General features: G+C 31.8%; 1 protein-coding gene across 1 annotated transcript; it reads right to left on the reverse strand.

Annotated features, from left to right (window-relative positions):
- Nucleotides 1-1,898: 1,898 nt before the first annotated feature.
- On the reverse strand, nt 1,899-8,206 carry LOC107948401 (serine carboxypeptidase II-2). Its single transcript, XM_016882935.2, has 10 exons — nt 7,601-8,206; nt 7,074-7,181; nt 5,981-6,076; nt 5,796-5,888; nt 5,459-5,544; nt 5,088-5,351; nt 4,547-4,680; nt 4,157-4,252; nt 2,534-2,639; nt 1,899-2,226 (listed from the first exon to the last, which is right to left on the reverse strand). Exons 1-10 carry the CDS (start codon nt 7,884-7,886, stop codon nt 2,032-2,034), a joined length of 1,464 nt encoding a protein of 487 aa, XP_016738424.1. The 5' UTR covers nt 7,887-8,206; the 3' UTR covers nt 1,899-2,031.
- Nucleotides 8,207-15,136: the final 6,930 nt, after the last annotated feature.

The following is a 15,136-nucleotide window of genomic DNA, read 5'->3' on the forward strand; positions in this document are numbered from 1 at the left end:
ATCTATACAATGCCAATGAGAAGATATCATTAACACTTTAATCGAGCTATAAATTCCATTGTTGCTAGTAAAGTCATATCATACACAAGTCATGTACCCAACATGCTGACTATGGGCTTGATCATCTTTAGAACATAAGCCTCCACTTATATCAAAGCACATGAGTTGCATACACATGATTAATTACTAACTCAGGATTTAGTTAAATCACACCATAAACGTCACAAGTAAATTAATTCACAAACTAATTCAGAATTAATTCATCTTAGGTCTAGTCCAATGTATCATTCTTCCAATGAATACATCTATGTCTCTACCCGTGGAATCAACTGCTCCAATAGTTAAGACTAGTCATCTCTCCAATTAGAATCGTAGGTGATATAATAATCCTTCTAAGCATTTGAATAAAATGTTCACTTTGATTCTTTTATGAGATTATAGACTTGTTTAGATTATCTACTGAATTAAGTTGTCTTTCTCGCTATATAAACGTTCTTATAGTGCCACTTACCATCAGTTTGAACTTAGACAATCAATGAGTTAATATTTGCTTGTCACAATTTTGCTATGTATGCAAAACATGAAAGACTAAACACAAAAGACATAATAGTGAAATGTGAAATTAACTTTATTTATTTATTCATTGTTGTAACACCCCAAAATTGAGGTTAGAAGAATTAAGGTCAAGATGAGTTAAATCAGTGTCATTCTGAGGACGTGACGAGGGTGTTAAGAGAATGGGTGGGGGAGAATGTCATAGGCTGCGAATCAAAGTCTGTGACAAGTGCACACAAAGTGCCCCATGGAGGTCAACTGCTCAAATAAGGCTAATTTGACCTACTTGAACTAGTCTGATTCATGGAACCTATGGAGAAACATATTTACTTGAAGCCCTAGTGGCCTAATGAAACACTCCAGTAAAACTAAGGTTACCAAGGTAGTTATTATAAACCCTAACGGTTAGAGATGTATAGAATTTAAATCTCTTAGGACTCTCATCTTGTAGATCTCAGCCGTTGATGTAATTCAAGTTGTACCATTGGTTCTAGGGGAGCTCAACTATATATGGCCTTCCCTCTCATTTGTATATCATCCCTTGTATTTCATTCTTGAGTAAAAGATTATTATTGAGAGCATTTACTTGAACACTCACTTGGTGTACTATTATTTTCTGTTACTTTTCTATTTGGTACAAGCCTTCTGAGTTTGCTTCCATTGTGCTTTGATGCATTAGAGAATTTTGTGAGAATTTTCATTTTTCAAGAGTAAAACTTATTTAAACGGATTTGAACTCAAAAATTACTTAAGGCCGCAATTTGTCAGACTAAAATTTTAATCCCGAAACACATGCGTGATGTTGCTTCAAGTGTGAATGCATTTAAGGAAGTTGGTATCATTTGGTATTCTGTTGTACAAAGAGCTCTATAAATAGCTGAAGTCACAGCTATCGAAAAAAGTCTTTCGTAGAAGAAACCATTTTCTTGATATTTTCTGTCTACATCGTTTTCTTATTCTTCATTTGAGTTTCTTTGATTCCTTGTTGTCATGAGTTAATTCTCTTATGCTTTGACCTCATATTCGTTCGATAAATATAAAAAATAATACAAACTTTTTGATTCATATGGATTTTGACAAGAAGTAAAATGAAAAGGTTCCCATCCCATTGACTGATTTAACCTATAGTTTGGGCAAACCAAGGGATGCGCGACAATTGACCTACTTTCTTTGCAGAAAGGGAGAAATTTGAAGTGCTCCTGTAATCTGTGTCATTTGGATTTTTTTAATTAAAAAAAAAAGCATTTATATTCTATCTAAATATAAAGATATGCTCTTTCCAACATACTCTAAAATGGACAAGAATGCACAGACCATTTAGAACAATTTCAGGAAAGTTCAGATTTCGATGGAAACAGTTTTGATGATTGTTCTTTATTGAAAAATTTGATGAATGTTTTGGGGAAGGCGGAACATTAGAATCCCCACAAGTAGATATTACATTGAGAAAGCATGAAATGAAATCAACCCAAAAGTTCAGCAGTCGGAGATGAGTAGCTGAGAAGCATGGACATGAGCAGGGGCAGAGGAAGAGGCAGGCATGGAGGTTCCTGATAAGAAAGCTTTGAAGAGGGTGAGAGCTTGTTTGGGTCTATGCAAAGGGACTTCATGTCCAGCTCCCCTCACTGATACAAACTTCAGTCCTTCATACTCTTGGGTCCATCCTCCTACCTGTTCATTTCATTTCCCACTTTATTACTGCCTTATCTAATATTGCTACTTAATTTTTTCAATTTATCAAACAACACCTCTTGAAGTATCTATTCTACATCTGTTTCATTCGATGTCTATTAGAAGAGTGTGTAAATGTCTTGTATTCCCAACCTCTTGTACCTGAGTATGACTTGTGTATAGACATGTATATATATAATTAGACTCTCTAACTTACTATTTAACTTTTGTGGTTGGATTTAAGTTTCTTTATTTTTAACTGTTATTGTGGTAATGAATCAAATCCAAGTATTGCAAGGTAAGTTACCTGGCCATCATCATACCAGGCACGCCATGGTTTCATAGTTGCAAGCTTGAGAGCATCTATACTGTAGCGGGTGGATGTAATTGGGATTACAGCATCTGTGTCACCACTGTCATGGAAGGAGAATGAAACAAAGAAATAAGGAAAAAATGGCTCCGGTCAATTAAATGAAAATATACATCCTATAATCTAAATTATTAAAAGATAAAATAGTTGTTTTTACAGGTAAAAGTACCATGGAGGCCCTTGTAGAGACAAATTGCATTTGGCCCCCTCTACTAAAAAATGGACAAATTCCTTGTACATTAGATCAAAAAGCAAATTGGTCATTTCTGTTAAAATTTTGATCCATTTGTCTTGTTAAAAGTTGATGTGGCTGACAGAATAACCATACAGTGACATGTGGCGTCTTACATGTACCCCATAGTAACGTAAAGGGACCAATTTTTAACAGTAGAAATGAATAAAATTTTTAATAGGAGGACCAGTTTGCTCTTTAATCTAGCGTATAAAGATTAATCTACCAATTTTTTGAGTAGAGGGAACAAAATACAATCTAACTTCTAGTACAGAGGCCTCCATTGTACTTTTACCATTTTTACATGAAAAAACACAAATGGATTAATATTGATGCTAATCTTTTGGGAATCTAGAGTTTAGCTTAGCTGATTCAAGCAAATACTTTTAAGATGTAACATTCCATTAGCAAATTTATTTAATGATAAAGATTAGAACTCGCACTATAATCATATGATAATGCGTAATACTGAAATAGCAAATTTGTTAACATTTTAAGACTAAAACTGCAAATTATCACTATAATTAGAACCTAAACATAAATCTATCATTCAAAATGAAACAAATAATAACATTGTGATTAGCAGCCTGAAATTAAATAGATTTTACCATTGGCAGTCTTCTAGATAGAAAGGTATGCAACGTTGAACTCCTCTAATAAATGAAAAATTACTTATATTGATAAGTTAACCCCACAGCTTATATAGCTAAGTGTATTAGCAGGAAAACTTTTCTTCTACAAAAGAACCATAGCTTGGAAATATGGGAAGGGCTGGTATTCGAACTCCAAACCTCTTGAAAGCCACCACTTAAGGGTGGTCACATAAGCCCTAAAAACCATGGTCTCTTGGTGGAGACACTTCCCATCAGCCTTTCATCTGGTAATAGTTGGATATGTCCTATTATTCCCTCTATCCAATCTCAAACAGACTTTTCTTTAGAGCCTATCTCATTAATTCCAAATTGACATTATTACCCCTGTTACTCAGCCTCTTCATTTTCCTTAAGGTATTTGTGTCAGACACATTCTCGAATGTGGGTATGGGATATGGTCCCCTAAATATACAAAAACCTAGAAAAATATTGAACATATCCGTCTCGGGAACTTACTTGTGTCCAACACTCGATTCAAATCAGGAAAACGCAAAATATTACTGTACTAAGGAAAGTTTGACCATCAAGTTTGTCCATAGTGTTCTATTTTTTTCATTCTCTAATCCTATATTTTCTAGTTTCAAATGGTAAAGCAAAGATGGTTGACCTCTTGTTACCCAATTCAAAAACATGCTAGCTATATAGAAAAACATCGTTACAAATTTAGAGATAAACCTGAATATCCATATGCGAAGTCCTTCATGTATAAGCTCACGGTAAACATCCAGCATCGTTATTGGAGAATCCTTCCAGTTGGTATTTACGATATCACTGCAATAATGAAAAAGGAAGAAAGGAAAGAAAATATACGTCTACATGTGACTTCTGAGGCAAGAAAATGGATAAACAGAAATGTTGCCAAGTAAAAGATGATTTGAGTTTACACAGGGATGTAAATTTTGGTGGTCACAAATTCATTTTATAAGGGCAATTGATGCTGCATCAATGATGCATCCTTTGAAAAGAATAGAATAAGTTTCATGTAGGGATAAAGCTAGATGGTCAGGTGGTCTGGTTACAGTTGGTAAATGACAGAATTTGAGTATACAGAAATAGCGTACATACCTGCACGTCTCCCATTTAGATGGTGCAGCTTCGGGTAAAACATGAAGTGACTTTTGAACCTCAGGTAGATTGAAGTATACTTCTGAGTGCTTCTCAGTGCAAGGATCGTACTTTTCACTGAGCTGGCTAACCATCTGTTGGATAATATCAATTTTCCTTAATATGATTACATATAAAATATCAAATACCCTCAAATTAAGTGGAAATTAAACAACCAGGCCTTTTATAAATTTTGATATCTGGTTAATTCTTGTGATTGTTCTGGCCAATGAGTTCTCCAGACCATGAACCCTATGACAGCTTAAAGGAGCTTCCGTTTGGAGATAAAAATCACAAATATAGAAGAGAGTTATTAGATCTCGATCAACTGTTACCAAAAATATAGGTATGATGATTGATATATATGGCATAGTTTAACTGGAATGCTGTCAAAACTTATTATACCTAAAGTTAAATTAATTATATCTTTTGACTGGTTTAAGAAGAGGGAAAAAGATGCTTAAAATTTAAAGATTTAGAAGTATGTAATCTGTGTACTCACAAGCCTTCTTTTCAGCAGCCACTTCGTCTGACTAGCATTCGCAGAGCAGGAGGGAGTGAAGATGCTGTATGGGTCAATATTTCCCATTTCTTCACTTGCAAGGTCCATCATCTCATTACAGGCACTTGAGGAGTGAACAAATAACTCAAAATCACAAAGTACATTCAATAGCTTGTATGTTTCATCAGAAATCAAACCAGCTGACCACATAAATTGAAATTGCCCCAAATGGTCATGATAATCATCAGTTAGAGCATTTCCAACCTACATATTATGTACACATCAGCATTTCCAACCTGCATATTATGTACACATCCATGTTTCAGTTTGCTCAATATAAAGCTGCTTTCTTTCAAGAATTGAATACATACCATATATCCCTTTAGGTTAATTGCTTTTCCATTGGTTGCCTTGTTGTATCTTACAATGGCTTGGCTTAGCTGTGGAACATAATGCCCTGCAACAGCATTTTTAATGTAAAATGAAACTACAAAGAGCATAATGATTTTATTGTTCAAGAAAATTAAATATGATAATTGCAAAGTTCCCAAGTTAATCCCTACACTTAGGGGCTAGTTTCTTTAGTTTCCTTGTTCAAAGAAACCTCATTATTCCCATCAGTTTCACTGTTGTGCTTTTGTATTCCAAAGGACAAGAAATTGTATTTTACCATATTTAAAGAAATACAAGTGAGAAATTACTGTTTACCTCCATAACTCTCTCCGGCAATGTAGAAATCCCTTTCTTTATACTGAGGAAAGCGTTCAAGCCACTTTAGCAAAAACGTCAGTGAATCCTTGGCTGTACATCAATGAATAAGAAGCTATACTTGCACATGCTAGCCAAAACAAAAATTCAAATAAAGTATGAAGTAGAAATGTATTCAGCCTCACCAGTTCTTTTATCACCATTGTTAAGCAAATCAGAGGAAGTATTTGAATATGAAAAACCAACTCCAACAGGAGACTCAAGAAATAAAATGTTGACAACTGCAAAGCATTAGAAGAATATGAAACAAATGTTTACTAATATTGGAATATTTCTAACATTCACATTTCTCAAGCTGAAATCGTAACAGCAATAAGTAATACCCTTAACATAGATCTAAGGAAACAGCCATTTTTTGTCAAAAGGGGTAAAGAACTTCTAACAGTTATTCAAGCATGACATGTAGTTTCCTCTGTAATGCAAGGAATTAATCAGGATTCCATAGATCTCAAATGGAAACGATAATCATATAACCAGAACACTGTTTTTAGCCATTTGAGTTTGTCTTTTTGGGTGTCCACACAGGCACATCAACGTGTTAGTAAAGTTCACACCAATAGCAGTGAATAATGGCCGCAAAAAGTGTCGTAACAGAGAATAGCGGTAATAACGGACAACTATTTCCGTTTTCAATGATATTTTATGAAATTCAAAGATTTGAAGCAGGAGAAGGAAAAGGAATTGAAAATTTGTGCAAATTTGAAAAAAAAATTCACCACTGCTATGCCTGCAATGACTGCGATAGCATTCACTATTTCCGCAATCATGATAAATACAATGCGACCGGAAACATGACTGCAACCGCAATTTAAATCCCTGAGTAGAGGTGGAAGATCAGGGAGCAAGAGTGCAGTCAACAACTTTAGATTTGAGTACTAAATAGATTCATAAAAACCCACGATAACCTAAGGGGAGAGCTCGAGTGACCAGATGAAACGATGCACCAAAAGGAAGCAATAGATTGCAAACAAAAATAAATGCTATGAGTGATATTGCAATTGAATTAGTTCGCAATGCAAGCATATTGTCAGCCATAACAGATCATTTTCTTCTATGTAAGAAACCAACTATAATATCATTTCTAGAGGTTTAACAAATGAAGTGAAACAATTCCATTTCTTACACCAGCTATTAGCAACAGTAAAGAGAAACTTTAGTCTTGCAAATGCAGTTTCAAATGGCTCAACTTTCACAGTTAACTTTTAAGGTATTGATTACCTTGATTCCAAGAGTAAGGGTTCAAGTAAACGGTCTTTCCATCTGGCCTAATATGAAATGGACCTATTTCCTCTGCTTCACCATAAGCAACTGATGAACATCCGGGTCCTGAGGACATAAAACTCTAAATAAGTACTATATTTTTCCCCTACTGAGAAGAAATGTTAAGAAACCACACAAAAATATATTTCTAAAAAAAAAACAAAACAAGATAATGAGAAATATAAGAGCCAACACAAAATAGGCAATAAGAAGAAGAAAGTTCTGCAGATTTTAACATGAACAAAGAGAAACAAAGCTAAGCAGATGACATAATCACCGGTGAGATTTAGACTAGAAAAAATTCTATACCCAGAAAATGAACACAATGAAATCATAAAAGCAGCGATTAGTGATTCAAAAACATAGTCAACAATCAGTAAAAAACACCGGTTACAATATAATCACTTCTTAAAAAAGCAAAACTGAATTAATCAAATAGTGCTACAAAAAAAGACAAGAATCTTAAAAAAATTTCAAACTATGACCTCCATTGAGCCAAAGTAAAAGTGGCTTGGAATCAGGATCCTTAGCAGCTTCGAAGAACCAATAAAAGAGAGCTCTCCCTGAGTGTTTATTCACAGTAACATAACCAGCATAGTGTGCAAAGTCCACAGTGAAACTCTGCCCCGGAAGGTTATGAACTTTATCAAGTTTTTGCTGGGCAATTGAGTCTTCCAAGGAAGCTGCAATTAAACAACTACCCAGGGAGAGATAGAAGCTGATAAAGGTAAAGAAGGTCATAAGACCAAAACCCCATCTTGGATCTGGCATATATTTGTTTTAGGGTAGTTAAAAGTAAGATTGTTTTATTGGTTTTCATTGGTTTTATATAGAAAGAGATAGTTGAAAGAGTGACGCAAGCAAGCAAAACTTGGGTCAATTATTATGTCCCATTCTCCAGTTGCCTGCTTGCTTGCTTTGTTGGTTTCTGTCATGCTGTTGGCTTGCTTTGTTAGTTTCTGTCATGCTGTTTGTGCGAAGGAATAATTGTTGCAGAAAATATTAAAAAGGTAAAAACTGAAAATTGCTTTTTCTGCATACGGGGGTTGGTGGCCGGTTAGACGGATGGTCCGCTATTATGTGTGAAGCTATCCCTTCAGATCCGAAGGTATACTCAAAAAGTTAAATGGTTTTGATAATGATGCGTTTGAATAAAAAATATATTTTCTAAACAGATTTATCTCAAATAGAAATTGTGGCCCGAATTCGTCTCGAATCAACTGTTTGGTTATTGTTTTGTTATTATTTTATTATTATATTATTATTATTTTGTTGTTATAGTTTAGATATGTAGACTTTTTTAATATATTTTTAATTTGTTGGGAAATAATTATTTTAATATTTTTTATATATTTGATGTATTTTATTTTTTAAAATTTATTTTTATATAAAAATAATCTAAAAAGAAATTTAATAAGAACAGGTCAAGTCAAATTCGAGCTTAACATTTTTAATCTTGGTTAAGTTTAGGTAAATTTTTAGGTCCATTTTTCATGTTGGGCAGGACCCAAACCTAGAAAACGGGTCAATAATTGTGCATTGTCCCAGTATACTATTAACATAATTAATGTTTATTCAAATTGCTTAAAATTTTATAATTTTATTAAAAATTAATAATACCAATCCAATAAAAGAGTATGGGTCAATTTTTTTTTTAAATCTTATAAACATTATATTTTAGTGGGTTGTATTGTTAATTTTTATTAAAAAAACTTTATAATATTAAAAATTTTATAGCTTTTTATTATAAATTTTTTATTTTTTATGATTTTTTAATAATTTTAAAATTTAAAAGGGCTTAATTATTTTTTTTAATTTGTTATTAAAGCCTTTTGACCTTTTAACGTTATTAGTTTCAAAATTTTTTTAATTTACTTCCAATAAAAGAGTATGATCAATTTGAACAAATGTGTAAAGGTCGAGAACTAAATTTGTTATTATACCTTATAAATAAACACCAATTTTTAACGAATGAGCAATTTTACTCACTCATCTAACATACAAGGGTCGATCTGTCTATTTTTTCATTTAAGGGGCTAAAATGCAATCCATTATATAGTATAAGGGGTTTGGTGGTACTTTTACCATCTAAAATTTAGTCCAAACTCATTCATATTTATAGATAACTAATTCAAACCCATTTTAGGTCCACCCATATCATGTTTTTTATTTTTTTTTAAAAAATATGGGTTAATATATATTTTGGCCCTTAACTTGCCTATTTATACCTAATTAGTCCTTTCTTTTTTTTTACCTAGTTAGCCCTAAACTTGTATTTTATCAACCAGTTTGGTATCTCTACACTAACATCACTAGTTTATGTTGATGTAATATTGCTAGCCAATCCAATGGTGCCACATAACAGTCTCCTAGAATGGCATGGGACCAACATAAATTAAAACTATTAAAATATATAAATATATAAATATAATTAAAAAATAAATAAATTTAAATAAAAACTTTGTTATTTTTCAAACAATGAAACCAACCATTTGGAAGGGTTGAACTTGGGCTTGGAAAATATATTAGGATTGGGCTTAAGTTTGCCCAGCTCATGAATACCTCTATTATAGATGAAAGGGATGTATTAGGTGCAATGAAGGTAAAGCAGGCAAAATAGTCCCGAGCCTGAAAGCCCACTCGTGCCAATTTGAGCTCGTAATGTACTGCGTCCAAGAAAGCTCGAGCCGATAACTGATCTGAATCCAACAAAATGGCAGCCCAAGAAAGCTCGAGCTCATAACAGATTTGAGCCTAAGATTGATTTGGCTCGAGCCCGAGATAAATCTAACCCAAAGCCCAAAAACACTCAAATTTGTAACTGAACAATAATAATAAACCTTAAAAATTAATATATTTTTATGTTATTACTTAAAATAAAAATAAAATATAAATAAATGATAATTCTTTATTTTTGAAAATGTATTCATATGCATTGCATATTTATATTAAAATTTTATTAATAAGAAAAATAATTAATAATAATTTTTTATGTCAAATTATAAAGTGAAATAAATTTTAGAAATATTAATTTAATATAAAATATTTTTAATACTGTAATTATATATGTATAAAAATATATATACAATTAATAATTATTAAAATATATAAAATTAACCTTTAATAATAATATTATATAACCATTACCGAAATCGATTACCTTATCTAACTTTAAAAATTGATATTGTAACAGCTCGATTTTGGGCCTAGTCGGAACAGTGGTTTAGGAACCACTATTCCGAGGCCAGAGAAGATTATTTTTACATTATTTTATGTGTTATAATGTGATTTTATAAGTGCATGTTAGTTTTAGTAAACTAATTTTAGCGATTTCTAGCTTAAGTTCGAAAAATGGCTAAATCACGAAAAGGGTAAAAGTTATATTTTAGTACCTAAATGTGTTAAATAGCTAGATAAATAAAATTGGGGGCCTTTAAAGGGAAATTAGACCCTTTTTAAGAGTGTTGGCAGGCCATGAGTGATAGAAAAATCAAATGGTCAAAATATTAGGTGGATGATGTCATTTTTGGTGATAAAAATAATGCTTATGCCTAGCCTTCATCTTTTTCTCTCCATTCTCTTCTTCTTAGCCGAATTTTCCATCAAAAACAAGGGTTTTGAGCTTCAAAAACTTCCAGCCACTTTGAGTCCTCTCAAGTAAGTGATCTTTGATTTTTTTTTTCTTGATGATTTTTACATTTTTGGAACCCCTAAAGCATAAGCTTTCAAATGAGGGGTTTAGTTTGCAAAATGATAAAGAGTCTAGGGTTTTTCCATGAATGTATATGTGTTGTTGCTGAGTTTTTATAGAAGAATATGAGTTGTAGTTGTCTAATAAACAACTTTTGTGAAGGAAATTTGCATGAAAATACCTTAAAAAGGTTATTATGCAAAGTTGTAAAATGGGTTGTTCATGTGTGTGATAATGATTTTTGTGAGTTGTCATAGTTATGAAAATGGTTTATCTAGTCTTAAGGAGTAAATAAATTGAATAAAAATCTTAGTTCGAGTCTAGGGGCAATTTGGTAATTTTAGCAAAATAGAGGGGCAAAATTATAAAATTTGCCAAAATGTGTCAATGGACTAATTTGATTAATATATTGTTTTAATTAGCTAAATGTGATGTTTTAGATCTTGAAAAATGCGATTTGGGCCTAGAACGGAGAAAATCAATTTATGGATGATTACATCTTTTTTTCACCTTTGTGGTATCTAGGTAAATTCGTATAGTAACAATAATGCAATATCATGCTTGAATTAAAATTATTTATTGTTATGTCATTAAGTGTATGATTTAAAATATTAAAAGTTTGATGGAATATGGTGTTTCTTTGAAACGAGTAAGTTTGTATGAAAGTAATGTTCAACTTCATTATGATATGCTTAATACTTGATATTGTACGAAATGTGGATGTATGCCTTTATTGGAATTGACTTGTGAGGATTCAATGAAAATGTGATGATATGTGTGCTAGTATAAGACCATATCCGAGACATGGCATCGGCACTAACATGAAACCTTGTATAAGACCATATCCGGGATATGGCAACGATATGTGGATCCATGTAAAACCATGTGAGGGACATGGCCTTGGGCATTCTATTCGGCGTATGATAATTCCGAACATCCTTTAGCATCCCGAGTGTTCAACGGGTAATGTAATGGATGATGTGATGAAAGCTCTAAGAAGAGCATGTTAAAGAAGGTATGATTATATATTTTATCACGAGTTGGTATAGGTATGTACACTGAGCTTATGAGTAATGCCTTGATATGTGATAATCTATGATGTATATAGTATTTGGTGATTACTATGGAAATGGCATGATTTGGAATAAGTCTATGATATTTGATGACAATGTGATTATAGGTCCATGCTTATGATGCATAGCTATGTGTTCTTACCATGATAGATGATATGATGTTGTATTAATTTGGTGAACAATAATTGTGAATGAATAAATTAGCCTGGACAGTTTTGGGCTATTGCAGTGGTGTAACTTTGAAAATACACCAAAAATAGTGAAAATGAGTTAGAAGCTGAATAAAATATGGAAATAAATCTTATTGAGTCTAGTTTCTTATAAAATAAACCGTGTAAGCAAAATAATTTCCTATAATGAGATATTTGAAGTTGTGTGGGACAGAGTCAGAATGACTTTGAAATCCCCTGTTTTGATTTGAGAAAGTCATTATAAATTGTACAAAAATGGTTATGAGTTATTATTTATATTATTAGAATCCTTTATGAGTCTAGTTTCAATAGAAATAGATGATAACATTATTCGAGTCCTGTGCTATAAGATAATTGAACTTTAGTGCAGAAGGGTCTGAACTGTCAGACAGTGAATCATGGGTAAATTTGAGGAATAAACTGTACTAATTGACTAAACCAAAAAGTTCTGGAAATTTTGTGCTAGAAAGGTACACGAGTCTAGTTTCAAGGAAAATTAATGGAACTTAATTTGGAGTTTTATAGCTCCAGATATAAATAATTTAGTGACTATTGATCAAGAAGACAACTTGTCGTGAATTTGAGAATATGTTGTAAACATTGATAAAACATGTTAATGAGTTGCTTATTATTTTCATATGAACTTACTAAGTGTCAAGCTTACCCCACCTTTCTTTCCTATATTCCCTAGGGTTGCCAGGTTAGCTCGGGTTGGAGGCCGTCAGAGATATTATCACACTGTTGAGTTAACGCTATCGATGTAAGTAAATCTTAGTGTTTTGAGTCTATGGCATGTATAGGGTTTTAATGTTGAGTATGTGATATTGTGATTTAGCCAAAGGCATTGGCTTGTTATTAAGGTAGTATATAGTCATGTGAATTATCCTATGTCGGCTAATGACGTTATGGGCCTATATGATTATTCTTATACATGTATGTTATTATCTCTTATGATGTGGCTTATAGCATGTATGCCTAGAGATTGAATTGAGATTCATTGATGAGTTAGTGACTGATGCAAGATTAAGTGATTGGTAAATAGTTAATAATGCCTCATGAATGGTTTGTGGATATAATTATGCATGCCTAGTGATGGACATGAGGTTTGTGACGTAATGATACTTATGACAAGTATGTGGTAATGATGCGAGTAAATTCTATGATATTTATTGCATAAGAAATTGACATGAGCATAACATGTTTGTAAGTGTTTAAGAGCTCATTTATGCCATGTTGTATGTTATTGGATAAGTATGTGTGCATATGTTGTGAGGGTGACAAATGGCTTGAAAAATAGCCTTGTAATTGTCCACACGGGTAGACACACGGGCATGTGTCTAGACCGTGTGTGACACACGGTCTGGCCCATAGGCATGTGTCATGGCCGTGTTTTAAAGTCAGTGTTGCACACGGGCTAAGGGCACGAGTATGTCCCAAGCCACACGGGCGTGTGTGACTACACGGTCTATATCCACACGGGCGTGTGGAGCCTTTAAGCATGAAATTTTTCAAGTTTTTCTTAAGTTCTCGGTTTAGTCTCGAACCGCCTCTAATGCATGTTTTAGGCCTCGTGAGCCCGTTTAAGGACAAAATGTATGTGAAATGAAAAGTTTTAAATTGATCAAAATTTTACGGCCTAGTTTTATATAGTTGGTTAAGTTTAAGTCCGGTAGCACTTCGAACCCTGTCCCGGCGTTAGATACGGGTAAGGGGCGTTACAGATATGCTAAATTCATATATTACTAATACACAATATAATAATATAATATATACTATTAAGTAATATAATATAGTATATAACAATTATGAATTCATAATATATTAATAATATTAGTATCACTAATACGTAAGATAATAATATGATATATAATTATTACTAAAAATATCAATACATATATAAATATTATTATAGTATAGATTATAATAAAAATATAATATTATATGATATTATAATGTTTAATCTTAGATGCATAAATATAAACTATAAATATATTATATGATATGATATAACATTATAATATAGAAGGAGGACTAAATGTATGAAAAAATATAGGGACTTAGAGCACATTTCAACTAATACACTAATAAACAATAATATATAACAATATGTAGGCTTAATATAAAATTGATACTTGAACTTATTCACTACTCCCAAATTGGTACTCAAGGTTTTTTTGTCCCAAATTGGTACTCGAACATTTTTTCAGTAAAAAAAACTAATATATTTTTATTTATAATTGTTTTATTTTAAAAAAAATATTTTTATTGATTTTTAATATATATTTTAGATTATGACATTATCATGATTTCATTAATGTCACATGTTACAATCCTATTCTGCCACTTGTTCTAAACTTAACAATGTTACAAAAAAAAAGTACTAATTTAGTTGATAGAAAAAAAGTTCGAGTACCAATTTAGGGTAAAAAACCTTAAGTACCAATCTAGAAGAAGCGGATAAGCTCAAGTACCAATTTTATATTTAAGCCTACTATGCATTATATAATATACTACTATTATATTACATATTATTATAATATAGATCATAATAAAAGATATAGTTTTACATGATATTATAATGCTTAATCAATGCATATTTATAAACTATTAACAAATTATATGATATGATATAGCGTTATATAATATAGTAGGAGGACTGACTTTCAAATGTATGAAAATATAAAGACTTAAGAGTATATTTAAACTAGTATAATAATAAACAATAATATGTAATATATAATGTACTACTATTATATATAAATATTATTATATTATAGATTATGTGATAAAAGATAGGATAAACTACACCAATTGTCCCTAACCTTTTATTAAAATAACATTTATGTCACTCAACTTTCAAATTTTACATAATTACCATTAAAGTTATCGAAATGTTACATTTTTGTCACTCATCCGTTAACTTCCGCTAAGAGGGTGATGTGACACGTTAATTTAAAGGGTTGATAACCAATTTAGCCACTAAACTATAACTAAAATATCAATTTGATACTTTTAAAATTTTTCTTAATAATAATTTTGAATTTTCTAAAGGGTAAAATATCATGA

The sequence above is a fragment of the Gossypium hirsutum genome, chromosome A04 (assembly GCF_007990345.1).
Source record: "Gossypium hirsutum isolate 1008001.06 chromosome A04, Gossypium_hirsutum_v2.1, whole genome shotgun sequence".
In the NCBI taxonomy this organism is placed as follows: Eukaryota; Viridiplantae; Streptophyta; class Magnoliopsida; order Malvales; family Malvaceae; genus Gossypium; species Gossypium hirsutum.